The 18,398-nt window shown below is 40.6% G+C and overlaps 2 protein-coding genes across 2 annotated transcripts; one reads left to right on the top strand and one right to left on the bottom strand.

The window, feature by feature from the left end:
• The first annotated feature begins 530 nt into the window (after positions 1 to 530).
• Positions 531 to 4,986, top strand: LOC143890074 (11S globulin seed storage protein 2-like). Its single transcript, XM_077394616.1, has 4 exons — positions 531 to 906; positions 1,196 to 1,464; positions 3,584 to 4,030; positions 4,414 to 4,986. The coding sequence occupies exons 1-4, from the start codon at positions 594 to 596 to the stop codon at positions 4,795 to 4,797; spliced, it is 1,413 nt and encodes a 470-aa protein (XP_077250731.1). The 5' UTR covers positions 531 to 593; the 3' UTR covers positions 4,798 to 4,986.
• A 6,893-nt stretch (positions 4,987 to 11,879) lies between these two features.
• On the bottom strand, positions 11,880 to 15,329 carry LOC143890075 (cocosin 1-like). The gene is made up of 4 exons (XM_077394618.1): positions 14,957 to 15,329; positions 14,054 to 14,313; positions 13,120 to 13,569; positions 11,880 to 12,404 (listed from the first exon to the last, which is right to left on the bottom strand). Exons 1-4 carry the CDS (start codon positions 15,279 to 15,281, stop codon positions 12,000 to 12,002), a joined length of 1,440 nt encoding a protein of 479 aa, XP_077250733.1. The 5' UTR covers positions 15,282 to 15,329; the 3' UTR covers positions 11,880 to 11,999.
• Between the last annotated feature and the right edge of the window lie 3,069 nt (positions 15,330 to 18,398).

The raw sequence follows: 18,398 nt of genomic DNA on the forward strand, positions 1-18,398 counted from the left end.
ATATAATTTCTCGTTCCCATGGTTGCAGAATACATGCGAAAATAAGACGTATTCATATGTTCATAGTTCATGCCACTTGAAATCAAATACAATTTGAGTGCCAAATTGATGCAAATGAAGCTCATACAACAAAAACAGATGTGCTAAGCTTTCCTCGATCTAGATTATTAACATCTAATATACAGCTGTGGCGCTTCTAAAACATATTTTGGTTCCCTCTCTTTTATTTCAAAGTTCCATCCTTGAAACCTTACCCCATAAAAAAAAAAAAAAAAAAAAGTTCCATCCTTGAAACCATTGAAGCTCTAGACAACTGGCCGTGTTTGAGTAGCCACACCACACAATATTAACACGTAAAAGACCCTTCATCAACACCAAGACATGCACCACTGCATGTGGTAGCTCATATTAGTTAACAACACGACAAAGCCATGCATGTGGCGAACATGTCCAAGAGAGTTGCCACACGCCCAGCCCAACCCACTCTCCTCAAACTATAAAAGGGCACCCCAAACCAACCATCTCCTCATCCTTCTCTCTGGTTTCAATAACAAAAACTTAGCTTATTGAGATCCTCCCTTTCTTTTTTCGCCATGGCAAGTACTAATAGGCCTTGTTTTCTACTGCTCACCATCTTTCTCGTCTCTCTGCTGTTCCTTAATGCCGAGGCCCAGCAACAGACTGAGACCCGCCTAAGAGAGGCCCGACAATGCCGTCTTGAGCGTCTTTCAACTAGCCGTCCATCTCGAAGAATCGAGTCGGAGGGTGGCGTGACAGAGCTTTGGAATGAAAATGAGGATCAGTTCCAGTGTGCCGGAGTTGCGGTAATGCGAAACATCATTCAGCCCAGTTGCCTTTCCTTGCCCAACTTCGCTCCCTCTCCCCGCCTAGTCTACATTCAACAAGGTATGTTGTGTCTCCCTGCGATGTGTTTCTTGTGGGTCTAGCCCAAAAACTTGAAAATTCCACTCGGCTTCACTCAAGAGTGGGTCAAATCGACCCAAACGAGTTGACTCAGCGAGTTTTAGTATTTTTTTTTTCTCGAAATATGGATAGGACTATTCCTTGAGCTGCTGGGTCGTAAGACTTGGCAGATTAGTGTGTGGCATCGCTTTGCCTCGTACTGGATGGACTTGCACTTGGCTTGAAGGTCTTGTGTTCGATGAACTCATGAACATATCTATAAATGTAACAGGTCGAGGAGTGCTTGGATTTTCCGCCCCCGGGTGCCCAGAGACATACCATTCTAGTGGCCAATTCAGAGGCAGCAGAGGTAGGCAGCAACAAGCGGAAGAGAGTGGCCGTGACCAACACCAAAAAATACACAGGCTCCAACAAGGAGACATCGTCGCCCTCCCGGCCGGCGTTTCTCATTGGTGCTACAACGACGGCAACGAAGAGCTCATCGCCCTTTCCGTCACCGACTTCAACAGCGAATCCAACCAGCTCACCCCCACACTTAAGGTATATCTATGTTAGAATATGTGAGATCTCACCAATAGGTTAGATCAGGCAACTTTGGTTTGATTAGGTAGAATAAAATCACATCTTCCAAGATTTGATTTGGATTAATTGGGGAAGATTATGCAGGCAGGCTAGATTAGGTATTGAGATTATCTTCTCATATCTTGTCAAATCTCTTTCCATAAATCTTGTGATACTAGTTGCTATGTTTATCCTCTTGAGTGTTCTATATAAACACTCATTAGGCTTGATTGTAAGATAAGCAAAGATTAGTGGAAATCTTCAATATTTTACATGGTATCAGAGCCACCGATCTTGGAGTGACCACAAGACAAATAGCTGCTCTCTCCGGCGGACCGCCGATCTAGCTGTCCGCCCGGCCACCATTGCTCACACGTTCTCTTTCTCAAATTAACACCACTAGTAGTGCCTTCCTTACCAGCTTCATTAGTTTCAATCTCCTTGCATCCTTAGCATAATTCCTTAGCATTCTTGTTCAATCTCCTTGCATTCTTTTCCCATCTAATTTTCAAGACTTTCTTGGTTGCCTTCAATAACCCCTCATCTTCTTGAATGCGCCCCTCTCATCATCTTGTGCCAATTACACGGTCTCCTTATTTTGCTGTCAACACTTTCACCAAAAAAATAAAAAAAAAAAGGGATTTGCATTTTCAAAACACATTTGATATTTGCACACTTTTTCTCAATGTCCAATTTTTCGTCGATAATTATTGTCACCGTTCCTAGCCGCTATTTGTTGCCTTCTCTTCTATTTTTTTCCTCTCTTTCTGTATATTTTTGTCTTTCGCCTATTTCGGTTGAGGTACCTCTTTGTGGTGCGTGCCTGAAATAGAAGCTCTACTCAGTTGAGTGGCCTCTCTCCTTGAGGTTTGTGCTTGAGAGAGCAATTTCTCTCTTTCATAAGGATCGGTATCTCATCATAAGGATCGGTATCTCAAGCTGACCTGTGAAGTCTGCCCATTGAGGCTTTCTTTTGCCCATAGAGGCCATTTCTTGCCCATTCCGGCATTCGCCCATTGTGACGCATTTCTTGTCCATTCCGGCATTGGTCCATTGTGACTCATTTTCAGAAGGTTCGATATTCTAATCCGCCTAATGACTCGCCCATTCAGGCTTGAGTCCAATCCAGTTCATTGAAACTCTTCGCGGCTCACCTTTTAATACAACACATTCTTCAACAACGGGCGGCCATCATCTTCAACAATATTGGCAACATACATCAAGCAGACATCAATCGTGACAACGTGCAACAAAATTGGCAAATTTTTACATTTTTTTAGGATATTCATTGTAATCAAACGTATATCGATTTTCAATCTATATACGTTTGAGGGGGCATGTTAGAATATGTGAGATCTCACCAATAGGTTAGATTAGGCAACTATGGTTTGATTAGGTAGAATAAAATCACATCTTCCAAGATTTGATTTGGATTAATTGGGGAAGATTATGCAGGCAAGCTAGATTAGGTATTGAGATTATCTTCTCATATCTTGTCAAATCTCTTTCCATAAATCTTGTGATACTAGTTTCTATGTTTATCCTCTTGAGTGTTCTATATAAACACTCATTAGGCTTGATTGTAAGATAAGCAAAGATTAGTAGAAATCTTCAATATTTTACAATCTACATCAACACATGTATCTATAGCTAGTTGTCTTAGGGTTTCAAAAGAAAAAAAAAATTATTCCAAAATTAAAAGTTTTAGTTGTAGAGGAGTCTACTATTAAATCCTTGTCGAGACTCGACAAGGTCGACTCCTTTTTACCTTGGCCGCATTCCGCGTTGCACCACGTCCGCATTCCACATTTTGTCCTAGAGAGTCGATAAACTCCTTTGACTCGGGACCCGAGTTATGACCGGGTCAATCGCATTCTTGGCTGCATCCGTGCCGCATCAATCATATTCCACGTCATATCCGCGTTTTTAAACAATGCCTTAAGTGGTACCTTAACTGGTGCACCTTGTCCTTTATTTTTTTATTGTGATTGTATTTTATTCTGCTCATCACCTTCATTTTCAAATCTGTTATTGACCACTTAGCTTCTTTTCTTCGACAAGTTTCTCATCAAACTCATGTTGGGTGGTAATTTTGTAGTCGTTCTATCTTGCTGGTGGGCAATCCAGTGGATCAAGATCCCAGCAGCAGCAGCAGCCACGCCAGCAGGAACGTGATGACTATGCCGTGAACATGATCCGAGATTTCGACTCAAGACTTATGGCAGAGGCCCTTGATGTTTCTGAGGATGTGGTGAGGAAGATGCAGATGGAGGATAACAGAGGGTTCATCGTTAGAGTGGAGCAAGGATCTATGAGAATGATTAAGCCCGATGAAGAGGAAGAATACGAAGAGAGGTCCCCACGAGAAAGAGGAAATGGGTTAGAAGAGGCATTCTGCAACATGAGAATGAACACACAGCTAGATAATCGTAGAGAAGCGGACGTCTACTCAAGGCAGGCAGGCCGACTCAACTCTGTCAACATGCACAAGCTTCCTATCCTTCAATATCTTGACATGAGTGCAGAGAAAGGCAAACTCTACCCTGTAATATTTTTTTCTTCTACTAGTACTTAACAATACCAGTAATCAATGTCACAAATATAGTGATTTTATTGCGACATTCTGATAAAATGACAAGATCCCAAAATAATCTCGAGAATTTAAAGAATACAGTGATATTTTCATTTACCACGATAATATCGTGATAATATCACAATAATATCAATATATTTTTACAATTACTTTTTTCTTATTTTATTTATTTTAAATAACTTAATTTCAATTAAAAAATTATTATATCCCAAATTCCCCCCTGTGAAAAATTCCCGAGAACGATATTTGTGACTTAGCCAGTAATTGGTAGCTGCCTCATATTCTTCTATGAATTTTCCTCTAATACTTGTTTGAAAATATGTAATTTGTTGCAGAATGCCATCCTTGCTCCACATTGGTCCATGAATGCCCACAAGGTGGTGTATGTGACACGCGGTGAGGGCCAAGTGCAAGTTGTTGGTCACAACGGGCGAGCGTTGTTCAACGAACGAGTAAAGGAAGGTGATCTGTTCGTGGTCCCTCAGTACTACGCTGCCACGAAAAGGGCAGGGGACGATGGCTTCGAATGGGTCGAGTTCCAAACCTCGGCATTGCCCATGAAGAGCCCTCTTGTTGGGTCTCGCTCTGCCCTTAGGGGAATGCCCCTTGAAGTCCTCACCAACTCCTACAGGATCTCCAACAAGGAAGCCCAAGATATCAAATACAACAGGGAACAGCAGCACATGCTTTTCCCTCCTAGTGGCCGCTCTACCTCTTAGAATGAAAGTTCTGCTAATGAACACTCTTTTCTCCTCTTACTCTCTACTAGGATTAAAGAGTAGTTATGGAGATAGATGAAGGTTTTGTTTTCCTTCTCTATGAATAAAGTTGCTTATAAAGCATGTAGGCGTGAGTAATGTCTTTGTGACTCTAGTTATAAAGATATGGCTTTCTAGTGGGTTTCTTAACCAGAGTTATCTTTGGAGCTTTGTGACTGTTGAAATGGGTGTTTTAATGATCAAATGTTCTTAGGTGGTACATATATCCAGTTGGATATTTTCATAGGAATTTCATGATGGATCCATTCACATCACTCTATCTCAAGAAAAATGACCAAAGTAACCCAATCTCATGGAAAAAAAAAAAAAAAAAACCGAGACTCATAGTAAATGTCAAGAGTACCATATGTTCCAGTGAGGGTAAGTAAGAGAGGGTAAACCACCTCAGGGGAAGTACTATCCTTTAAAGTGCTTTACCCTCGGAGTGATTTCCGTTGTTCCAATATGTAGGGTAAACTAAGGCCTGTATCCCATTTGCCATGTTCTGGCGACAGTGTGTTGTAGAGGGTCAATGTATAAATTTTTAAACCATTCATTTGTCACCAGATATACTAGAATCTTAGGATAATCTTTCATAGGAGATTTCTGTAGCCTGGTAGATTCCTTTCACTTTCTTGGTGAAATTTTGTGAATTTTTTTCTAAAGGATTCATTTAGCCGACCCCAACTAGTTTGGGACAAAGGCCAGTTGAGTTGAGTTGAGTTGAGTTGAGGAGATTTCTGTAACATGGACTATCTAGGGTGCTGATCACTAAATAATGGTTTGGAGCATTGAAATAAGTGGGGCATACTCTGTGATCACCACTGTAGTAATTAGGAACAAATGAAAGTAATCAGCTCAAAAATTCAAAATAGGACAACAATGAAATCATCCAATTCACATAACAGTCAGTGAACCATAAAAATTAACTATACATCACAGCAGCCACTGTCCTTATTGGAAATCATTGATGTTAAACCGTACATTTATCACAATCACTTTGCAATATGAAGCCCAACAACTAAACTTATGTTTACAAGCCAAACAATAGGAATTTCAACAATAAATTCAAGATAAACTTGCTGAACCAATTTTAGACCCAAACACCCAATCCTTCTTTCACATCCACAATCTATATACATCACAAATTGTAAATTCAACCAAAGGTTGCTGTCTTTCTATGTAGATCTAAGACACAAGAAGAAGATGAATCAACAGCAAATCCACATTGATCTCCTTCCAAATCCACAAGTTAACAAATAGCAAACCATGAGATTCTAAATTCCATAAACCAATGCTGCAAATATCTGCTTACCAGCATTGACCCCCTCTGTTGAGCATTTCATCAAACAGCTATGTGCTTGGATTGTCATGACAATATTACGAGCAAACTGATCAGAACCTCATAAGTAGAGGCATCCAGATCATAAATCCTCTCATTTCCCAGGTTGGTAACCCCTGTAATTCGCAACTTAGAAATTTAATATGTTATTATGTTGTTATGAGTCAACACTTACTCGTTCGATTTGACCCAAAAAGTAAGTACTTATTCGGGTTGACTCGACTTACCCCACTTTCTGATAAGCTTGAGCGGAGTTTTTGAATATTTGAACTACATAGATCATGCATCCAATCCGGTAAGGTCAATGGACCCTATGATCGTGGCAGAGTGGGTCCTCGTAACGGCCACTTGTCTTATAAGCATTTTTCATAGAGGAATTCTAAACTAAAAGGAGCCCTTGCAAAAAAGAGGTGATAGGAGCTCCTATTGGCTGCACATCACAATCATGCATTAATAACGACTGAAAAGTCAAACATGATGGTGATGCGTAGCCAATGGGGGAGCCCTTTCACCTCTTTTTTGCAAGGGCTCCCTTCAGTTTAGACTTCCGCTTTTTCATAAAGAATGACACGGACAACTTGGGAGTGGGAGATAGAGCAATAGATGCCTATGATTGTATTTAAGAGGCATTTTGATTGAAGTGTCGTGACCTGGGACTAAGTAGAAATATATACATTTTAATGGAATTTATATGAGAATCTATGAAGGAAACACGAAGTCTCTCATGCATGCTTTTGGTTCTTATTGTTGAGTTGGTGATACAAAATCACCGGTTCTATTTCATTCTTGGAGTGGATCCCACTTGGCCCTTTTAAGTGAGATGTGTTTTCTCTCTATATATGTGGTTGGTATACGAAAGAGAGGGTTTGAAGAAGGAACAGTGTAGGGAGGAGAGGAGAAAAGGCTAGGAGGGCAAGGCAAGAGGTTTTTCTCTTGGGGCCCTAGGAGGGCTTTTGTGGTGGAACAGAAGCAAGGTTCTTCTTGAGGATAAAATTAAGGCAAGGCAAGAGAGGTTTTCTCTTGGGGGCTCTAAGAGAGCTTTTGTGGTGAAGCAAAAGCAAGGTTCTTCTACTCGAGATTGAGGAGAAATTAAGGGCAAGAAGAGGGTTTTCTCTTAGACTCTTGCAAAGCTTTTTGTGGTGGTGTGTTTGGATTGTCGGAATCAAGAATCGGAATCCACATCAGATTCCAATCCTATTCCAATTCCCCCTCAAAGGGAATCTAAATTCCAATTCTAGTGTTCGGTTGAGCATGGGAATTCAGGGACACTCAACACCATCATATCTGTCACAAGGCACAATCTCTAATTCTCGTAGATGTAAAACTAAAATCAAATGAAACCAATATACACCCCAAATGAGACGAATCCAACTATTTGTAAGAATCAAAAGAATTTTATTATTATTAGAGGTAATATTCACCCCAAAATCAACTCACCCGGAAGAATAAAACCCTAGGCCTAAAATGTGTGTGAATTGCAAATACTCGTGATGAAACCCCTTTTCCTCTTCCCAAACCAATTACTGATAAAAACAACAACATGAATGTCATCTGGTTGCTCAAATCAATCTAGCCATCATTTGTAGAGAGAGATATGGCAGTGAGGCAGAAAAAAAAAAAAGAGAAAATGGACATAAAACAGAGATAGGGACAGAGGGATGGACCAAAACCCTCTGCTGAGAAAAAAATGCAGAAAATGCAGAAAAAACATGCAAAACGGAGAGAGAGAGAGAGAGAGAGAGAGAGAGAGAGAGAGAGAGAAGCTTGGGGAGGATCTTCTTCTCCTTTGATTGGGTTTCAACTCCGATCTGCTTCAGCTAGGGTTTTGGGGAGAGAGATCAAAGCCCTTTTGCTGAAAAAAATACAGAAAAAAAAAGAAGAGAAAATGCAGATGAACGTGAGAAATAGAGAGTATGCGAAAGAGCCCTTGTGTTTGCGGCAATCAGAAGACCACCTCTTGGGGCGGGTATCAAGTTCCATCAAATATTCCTCCAAAAATTACGTCGACAGTCCTCCCATTCCCACCCTTAATACATCCAAACACTTGAATTAGCAAAAAAGAAATCATATGCCGATTGCGATTACCTATTCCGGCGTACCAAACGCATCCAAAGGGTTTCTCCTCCTCTTCTTGGTTACTCAAGGTGCATTCTTCTTCTTCATCTTCTTCTCCATTGGATTTTCTCTATTGCATGTAGCACTTGTGTTGGAGGATTTTCCAACTATTTCTCAAAGAGGGTTTTCCCATATATTGGTGTAGAGACTCGGAGGTTATTTTGTGGCTACATAGAAGGCCGGAGAGAAGGATTTTATCGGTGGATTTTACCATGAAGGTAACATTGTACTATTTTGGTTCTAATTAAATAGTAGATTGAGTGTTGGCTTGTCCGTGGAGTAGCCCATTACGATGAACCACGTATATTACAAAGATTAATTTGTTACAGTATATCCGATCTAGTAAAATCCAACCATTGGATCTAGGGTACGTGTTAAGTTTGTTAGATTAGATAGTTTGGTTAGATTTTCATTATTATTATTATTATTTTATTTTATTTTTGGGAAGGGGGGCGGGGGGTGAATAAGGTTGGATTAGGTAACTTGATTAGTTTAGGAGAAGATCATCCTAATCTAATCTAACATTTCCCCTTTCCTTTCAAGTCCTACAATATTCTCTTCTCTTTTTCATCAGTAGAGTCGCCAGCTGTTGTGCCCGAGGCGATGCTCGCTCACCGCCGGGTTTTGGCATGGCAGTCGCATCGTCGCGTCTCCTTTCTTTTTTGCATTCTCTATTTGGATGACTGAGGTGATATAGATTATAGAGTGAGTGGAAATCTTTCCTTATATATCGCCTAGTTCGGTATAGAGAGATTCGAAGCCTTAGCGATATGGGGCATGCATCCAAAAGGCATGCTCTATCCCGTGGACAGTGGACAATTCACCTAGGAAATGTCGAGTAGTAGGCCCTGATATGACTTTGTTTGGGTGCCAAAACGATTCCTGGGTAGGGAGACTAGTGATATTGTCCGATCGATGATTAATCTTAACTAGGAAGGAAGAGATGGTATCATGATGGATTTTGAAAGAAAAGCGAATGCTAAAAAGACAAAGTAAGTCTTTTCATCTTTTACCTACAAAGAGAAAAGGGGGCGGGGAAGGGAGGGGAGGATCTTTTTGGGGGCGATTCGTCCGGGTGCCATCCTATAAGGATGAGTCTAGGCTGACCAGGGCTTCCTCTTTTAGAGACCGCACTCACCCACTACTCTAGGTGGCTCGATATCTTCTATGGGTGTTTTAGGCCCGGCATAGAGTACCTTTTTCTCTCTCTCTCTCTTCTTAAAAATCACCAAAAGTCGAAATGATTTATATTTTAATTCAAAACTAGCTATTATGATGGCACTACTTAGGGTGATTTAGTGCCGGGTTGTGATTAGGGTGTTCATTATTCGGTTATAACCGAATAACCGAATCGAACCGAATTGGTTTGGTCGGTTCGGTTCGGTTTTTTTCCTTTTCGGTTCGGTTTCGGTTATTTTATTTTTTTGGAAATTCGGTTATTCTGGTTCGGGTTCGGTTATCTCAAAAAAAATTCGGTTAACCGAATAACCAAAATTATGGATAAAAACCATTATTTTCCCCAAAAAAAGTGCTATATATGAGCACTCCGTAGGATGATCAAAATCGTCCATTTGATTGATTACAACTTAATTAGGTTGTGTTCAAAAAATCATTTCGATAGGATGATCCTAACCCTCCGATCCAAACCGAGAATTTTCTTTTTGCCCTCTTTTTCTCCCACTGTTAATTAGGTTGTGCTCAAAAATTCGGTTATAACCGAATAACCGAATTTTTAATCGGTTCGGTTTCAGTTATCGAAATTTGATAACCGAAATTATTTCGGTTATCAAATTTCGGTTCGGTTATAACAGAATGAACACCTCTAGTTGTGATTGGATGAGAGTTAGGTTCAACGGGCTAGTTTTTTCTTTCATGTGAATACCTGAGAGTTTTGTCAGTTCAATGATTTTTTGACGGTTTTAAACGATGTTTGTTTTAGAAGTTGTTTTGGATTATTTTTTTTGTTGGGGGGGGAGGGGGTTAAGAGGTTTATGGGAGATCGAGTCGTGCCTTAGATTCAAGGGGCTCGTTCTCATTATCGGAGTGCTAAACTGTGTTTGGTCGCTACAAACTGAGGTGTCTATAATATTGAATTAATCAAAAGTAGATGAAATCAATTGTTTGAGATATGATTTGGTTCTAAACATATTCTTATTCATGTCAATCTTACTTTGGAGTTGAATTATTTTAAATATATATATTATTATTCCCACAAATAGTGTTGTGGAAAAAAAATTAAATGATTTATTTTGACAAGATTTTTATTCATGTAAGTATTTCTTTGAAAACTAAATGAATTATTTTAAATGTATTATCCAAGTGAATATTTCCCTTCAAACTAAACTCTTGATCATGTATAAAAAACTCTTTATTGAGAAATGTTAAAACTTGATTTGAAACAAATGAGATCACTATGGACTAGTTGTTGGAATGGTTTTGGTAGCACATTAAAAACGATATAGGAAAGCTACAGAACATGTTTGCTGTTAGTTTGGCTATGTATTACTACCTGCCAGTGGGACTATGACATGCAAGGGAATTACTTCTGGTACCCTGCCTGCAAGTGAGACCGTGATACTGGAATTACTTTTGGTACCCACTAGTGTTGTTGTGGCACTGGAATTACATTTGGTATCCTACATGCCAGTTGGTTGTGGCTCTGGTATGTTATCACGTCTGACCGGGCTTTTACTTGCAAGTGAGTCTGTGCTACTAGAACTCTATTCAATTACTACCTATCAATGGAGGTATAGCATTGATCATAGACTACACCGATGAATATGACATGATTATTCGAACTATGAGCATATATGATTGACGGTTGTTTTCATCCTTGACAGAAACCAAGACTACGGTTTAAACTCAATCCCTGGGGGCGCTCTATGCGCCCCTAATAGATTAGGCGTACTTTTGATATTTTAATCAACCGCCACTGAGTGCTCTATGGGCCCTTAGTGGATTAAGGTTTTCAGTGCCGAGACAAAATTCAAGGATAATGTTATGAAGAACCTGATTGACTGAAGAAAATTTTGTTTATGAAGGATCATTTTTCTAAATTATGTGTACATATACTTGATCCAAGTGAGGGCGCTTCTTGATTTGACTGCGGGGACCTAGGAAGTGTGAGGATTAGATGATTTATGGAATGAGACTCCTATCGATTAGTCGTCTTGAAACTTAAAAATTTAGCCATGTATTATATAACATATCTAGGATTTGGAGTTCTATTGACAGTTAAACTATGATGGATTTATTTAATTATTCTTCGAAATTTTAGATTGCTCTGCTATGAAGGTTAATAAAGGGTTATTCTAGACACCCATCTATGGTATATATAAACTGATGGAATGAATGAATGTGAAAATTGTAGTCAAATTTAGCCTTGCATGCTTATGGGATTTAACCACCTCACGAGTATATATGCAGCATTGTCACGTTCTTAGCCTGTGTTCTCTAGTTGGAGCGTGACATTCCACATCTCCCTTTTTGGCAATTATTGTAAGAGAATGCATAATAGGCATAATCCTTCTCTACATTTTGGCAAAGAATGTAAGAAATCGAGTAGCAAGATATCTAAGAGTGATGGTATGCCAAAAGGAAAAAGTTTATTTATTCCAGCAAACGTGTCTCGTCACACGATTTTATTCTAGATAGATAGACATACGGTAGCCAACCTCTACCCCCTACAAACAAAAACTCAAAAAACTCATAAAGGCAAAGCCATTCCTTGGGACCTAGACCGGCGGCTTGGTGAAAAGATCTGCATCTCCTGATCTCTATTGTACTTCAACCTCCTTGCTTCATCTCTAGAGATCCTATACGCGTTCATGATCACTTCTTCTGGCATTCCTCGAAGAGCCGACGCCTTTCCGGCAATCGGATTCTGCATGGCATTGTCGTTGGTCTTGAAGGCGACCCACTCGAAGCCCTCATCTCCGGCTTGTTTCACCACGGTGAACATTTGTGGGACGATCACCATCTGACCTTGATGGAGTTCCCCATCAAAGACTGAGTTCCCCTGGTTCCCAACGATCTGGATTCGGCCATTTCCTCTTGTCACATACACCACACTGTGTGCGTTCATGTTCCATTGTGGTGCCAAAAGTGCATTCTGCAAACATAGCCAAAGTTTCTTGGTCATTTCTCGTATATATGGAACATGATTATCATTTTGTTACAAAAGAAATGATAATCGGGTGGTACAAAAACAGATTGAAATGACAAAAAGTATAAGGCCCCATCCCAAGAACACAGACTAGGCACTTTAAAACGCTGTGTAAACAATAGAAATGACAAAAGAGTGGGTGAAAATATCATTTCTCTTAAAATATGTTAGAAAGGTGGGGGTGCAAGTTGGGCCTAGTTGGGTTGAGGCCAACCCTTGCCCAGTCCCAACTGCCCAAGGTAGCATTCCATCAACCCTAACTAGACCTAACCCTAGCCTAAGTCAAGGTGGATGAACTCATCTAGCCTGTTTTTTTTTTAAGTCGGGTCGAGTTGAGTCAGGATGGGTTTGGGTTGACAGAGGGCAAAAACATATAATAGATAACCCTGAGATTTTGAAAATCACAATAAAATTAGAGGACGGGTCGGGTTCAAGTTGGGTCGAATTGCCTAAGGCCTCAACCCTAAACCAACCCGAAATTAAATCGTTTTGGCCTTTTCCCAATCCTAACATGAGGAAATGCCAACCCAAAATCAGGTAGAACCTTTGGTTATAGATTCAGCCCAAAACAAGTTACACCCTTGCGTAGAGGAAGGACAATAGAAAAGATCAGGGGGTGGTTTGTTTTTTTTTTTTTTTTTTGGTTCTAAATATTATTTACCTTGTAGAGAACACCTCTCTCAGCACTCATTTGGAGAGCCTCTAGAATGGGGAGCTTGTTGCTGTTGAGGCTGCTGATTCGTCCACCTTGACTGGAATAAACATCAGCCCGTGTGGGATCCGCAATATTCTCCCTCAGCCTCATGTTGCAGAAGGTCTCTTCTAAGCCATTTGGGCGCCTCCTTTCTTCCCTTTCTTCCTCTTCTTCTCTTCTGGGTGGTCTCGCAAGGCGAAGCCCATTTTCCACACGGACGATATTACCCCTCCTGTCATCCTGGCTCTGGAGCTTCCTCGCCGTCTCAATGGGCACATTCAAAGCGTCCGCTATCGTCTGAACATCTAAGCCATTCCAGATATTGTCATGGCCGGAGCTCTCTCGGCGGGTGGGCTCGTGTTTGTACTGTTGGGCCTGCTCGCTCTGATATTGCCCCTTCCCAGCCAGGTTGAATCTCTACAAATAATTTAGTACACCACACGAGAAAAAGAATCAGTAATGCATATTTTTCACTAAAATGTTCATTGGCCACTTTTTGAAGTTTAAAAGATTAAATAACACCAACTCTAACAACTAAAGCTTTTAGAGTAAAAGTCTCCACAACTTTCCAATGTGGGACTAAAAACTAGCAATGGAATTCAAGCTCACTGGCACACCACATAAGGTTTTGGGTCCATGTCTCTCAAGGCATCATAAAACACGAGTAGTTTGAAAGTAGTTTGAAAGCAAGAGGGAGATTCTGTATTTTGAATCTGCCCTTAAAATTTTTTGTTAAAATTTCACATGGTACAGAGCTATATTGATATTAAAAAATCCGCCACACTCGAGGGGGAGTGTTGAAGTATAAATGATTAAATAACACCAACCCTAATAGCTTAAGCTTTTAGAGTACTAGGTTGTTTCACAATACTAACAAAATAAAAGGAATTGTTTGGCTTACTCTCAGATTTCGGTCGAGCTGGTTGGCATAGCTACTTGTGTCATGGACTACGACTGCAACCACCGGTGTCTCACCGTCGTTGTAGCACCAGTGTGCGACTCCGGCAGGCAACGCGAGGATGTCTCCTTGTCGGAATTGTTGGATCCTTTGGTGTTGGTCTCTGTTTCTCTGGCCGCGTTCCTGTTCGGACTGTTGAGACTGTTGGAAGTCCTGGAAAGATTCAGGGCATCCTGGGATCACTACTCCAGTGATACCCCTACCTGCATGATGGATATATGTGATATTTTTCAACATTGAAATGTTAGATATCATTTATTAATAATCATCTTTAGAGCATTTAATAAATTTTTGACATTGAAACAACATACTTTGTTCTTGAATTATAGTCTCCTTAATTAGGTAGCATGTTTTTAAGATGGATTTTTTACACCTCATATATAGCATAAGTGGGCCATCGGTTTTGATAAAGCAAGGCCCACCATTTTACACATGTTTTGACATGGAGGGCTGACCATCTCCACCCAAACCCATGCATATGGTGTGACACACTATTTTACATTCATGAATGGACACACTATCTCTACCCAAATCCATACATTAAGGTTGGACCCACCATTTTACACCATGTTTTGATCAGGCGGGATCCATCAATTCACTCAAACCCATGCATCGGGCGGGGCCCATTATTCTCATGTTTTGATGAGATGGGTCCCATGATTTCCACCCCATTGACCATGCATAGGGCCCAACATTTTACACCTCATGTTTTGATGTGTGGGGCTCAGTACCTTATACCCATGCATGGGCCAAGAATGCTACTCAAAATATAAAGACCGTGTATGAGTGCTAATCAGAATATAAAGAGCATGTACAAGCCGATGTGTATAAGGGGAAGTAACTGGCCTTGCTGGATATAAACGAGCTTAGGCGCATTGGAGAAGAAAGGCATGAGAAGGCCTTTGGACTCAATGGTATATCGAATGGCTGCAACACCAGCACAATCCAACTGCTCATTGTTCTCGTCCCAAAATTCTGTAACGCCGGCCTCAGCCTCGACTCGCCTGTTTGGTTCGAGGGCGCTGAGGCTCTGGATACGGCACTCGCTTTGCTCTCGAAATCGGCGTTGCTGCCCTTGCTGAAATTGTCCTCTTCTCATCTCTATCTGGCCTAGAGAGCCATGTAAGAAAAGGAGGCAGAAAGCAAGAAGAGGAAAGAAAGAAGTAGCCATGGAAGCAAGAGATCGATCAGAGTTATCTAGAGATGTTGGTGTGAAGAGAAGGTTGAGATGGGTTGGTATTTATAGGCTATAAAGGAGGATTTGCATTGACACATAAGAGGTTGGTGAGGGATTCGACTGCCATTCTTCTCTTTGCATGGCTTCTTGATACTGTAAGCTAGCCCTCGTGCTGCCGCATATTCCAAAGAAGAATGCAAAACAAGATGCCCAAGTGGAACCCCTATCTTGGTTTTCACTTGGGTGAAGTTACCAAAAGCTAGTCTTCTTTATTAACAAAATGCACGTACATGAGGCCACCAAATGTCTAGCCCAAGACCAAAGAAAATTATACACTCAAGCACATGCACAATCACAAGTCCAAACCCAAACCTACACTTAATCCTAGGCCCAAGTGGTGGAGCCAAGACTGCACTTAGCCCTTTCCTAAGCCTATACAATGTTAGGCCCCAAACCCAAGCCATCCATAGGGTGTATCTCAAGCCTATAAATAGGCCCTAGCCCAAGCTAAACATATTAAGAACGCAAGATGTGTTAATGCAAATTAATATCAAAACATGGTTGTGCTGGTATAATTTCCCCTTTATTGACAAAATGCACCCTTTCTTCGCTCAGGCAAACTATATACGGTACTCTAGACTAGCTTCAATTGATCCAAAATCAATATGGGCCGTCAGGTCTAAGGACGTATTAAGGATCACAGTATAGCCTCATTTATATCCTTGTCCAAAGCCTATTCTGTAAATGATCCAGTGTAAAGCGTGAACTATTCACGCACTCATTCTACCTACTTAGGGTGCCCAAGTGACTGAGATAAGCCATGCCAACTTGTTATGGAAGCACGCTTGATGCCGGTTGTGTCCATTAAGAGATGTCCAGTCTCAACCCCACTGTCGTATCTCTCCGGCCCTTAGGATCTATGAATCCATGGGCATGACCATTCCTGTGATGTTGCCTAAGGACAGATGTGCGTCATTAAGCACATCACACGCTCCTATAAATTACCCAATAGATGTCATAAAATGAAATAAAAACAATAGAAAGTTCAATACACCAAACACTAGCTTTTAGGGCATACACTAACAATTTCGGGAAGCACCTTGGACTCCACCAAAACCAGTAGAAGTACCCAATAGAAGTCCAAAAATTAGGTTAAATAACGAGCAACAACATTATTGCGGGAATGCACTTTGGAACTCCACCAAAACCACCTAGGCATGACATGGCTACCAGGTTGGCACTGCATCACAAACTATGTACGGGACTCAAGGCTACCTTTAATTGACCCAAACCTTATCCGTAACCCAACCCAACCCCGAGCCTTTGGTCAAGGAGGGTCAAGCCTAACTCAACCTGTTTTACAAACTTGCCGGATTGGAACAAATTGAGCTCAGGTTGGCCTGAGACCACAAAAAAAAACCTGAAAAGACCATAATAATGATATTTTGAAATCCGGAAAAATTAGGGGGGTGGGATGGGTACAGGCCCCAACAATAACCCAAGCCAAAATTAAATTGGTTAGGCTTTCCAAATCCTTATCCAACCTGACCCGAGCATATGCCAACCCAATCCTATCCAGAATCACTTTGAGCCAGATCCAAGTTGCATCCCTACACATGAGGGCACTAGTTTATCCCAAGATCAAGCCCAACAATTAGGCTACTTAAGCCCATATGTTGATTCCAAAATTACACTTGGCCCATGCCTATGCCTAATCAATGCTAGGCCCACATTTAGACTATTCGTACGATGTATCTGAAGCCTATATACACGGGCCTAAGCCCAAACCCATGGCAATACATATTTTGGAGGGTTTCTAACTATCAAAGTTTTCTTAAATTTGCAAGGCAGTTACCTATAAGCATTGGACGTGTTGTTTCCTTCTATCAGGACTCTTAGGGGCCGTTTGGATACGTGGATTTTAGAATCCAGGTTTTTAGTTTGAAAATAGTGTAAAAGAGGGTTAGAGACGAGAGAAGAAGAAGACCAGCCGTCGTTTTTTACGCATTTTTTACTTCTCTCCCTTCTTTCCATCGGCAAGAGAGTAGCAGAACCTCCCAGATTTCCAGGTTTTAGAAATCATAGGATGTAGGAGAGATTTTTAAAACCTGATTTTCTTGCTTAAAATCCAAGAAACGCTGCCAGGACAGCTTCCAGCAACTTGATTCATACCCACTTTTACATTGTTTTCAAACTAAAAACCTGGATTCTAAAATCCACATATCCAAACGGCCCCTTAGTTTTACCTTTAATAAGCTACTTTCTAAAGAGGGAAAGTGACGTATGAATTATTATTACTTTGGAACACGGGATGAAGGGTTTGGATTTTTTATCTCTATTGGGAAGAGGGAGTAGAAGAAGAAGCACGACCGATAGGGAGAGTTGGTGCTTGGATCCTAGATGGCATCAACATATCGAGGAGAAAGCTTTGTGCATTTGTAATCCGGTGACTGCTTCTTAAAAAAAAAAAATTTATTCTCCACATAGAGGAATCTTTTGAAGTGTGCTTCTTATAATCTTTTCTTTAGTCTCCACATAGCGAAATCTTTTGAAGTCTTCTCCCTAGTACGAACCACATAAATCTGGTGTGCTTTATTTGTGTTTATATTGGACTTCTCATTAAATCTGCTTTCAAAGCATTGCATAGTGTTGACACACAATACCCAAAATACACTTTTGTGTTTGGACTGTTAACGGGTCACCGCAGAGGGTTGTTTGATGCCCAAAATTCGCAACACTAACTACTTATTAATTATAGAGATTTTTCCTTATACTCGGTGTAGACTTTTGGTGGCTATTTTGTGGCAGTATAAAAGGTTGGAAAGAAGGGTTTTTCGATGGGTTGTACTTGTGCGAAGGTAACATCGTACGATTCTAGTTAGTGGGTTTGTGTTGCCTTGTATGTGGATGTATCCCATTGTGGTGAACTACATATATTATGTCTTATGGTTGCTTGTGCTTATTTTCTTTTGCTTACTTTGTGGTTGTAGATGTTGGCACGCATATATATATATATATATATATATATATCATCCTATGTGTACAAGATCATGGATCTTTTTGTGTTCACCAGAGGTTATTTTATTTCTTGATGTTATTGGTAGTGGGTTT

This window comes from Tasmannia lanceolata, unplaced genomic scaffold, assembly GCF_043159265.1.
Source record: "Tasmannia lanceolata isolate RefF3 unplaced genomic scaffold, GAP_Taslan_0.1 ptg000013l, whole genome shotgun sequence".
Lineage (NCBI taxonomy): Eukaryota > Viridiplantae > Streptophyta > Magnoliopsida > Canellales > Winteraceae > Tasmannia > Tasmannia lanceolata.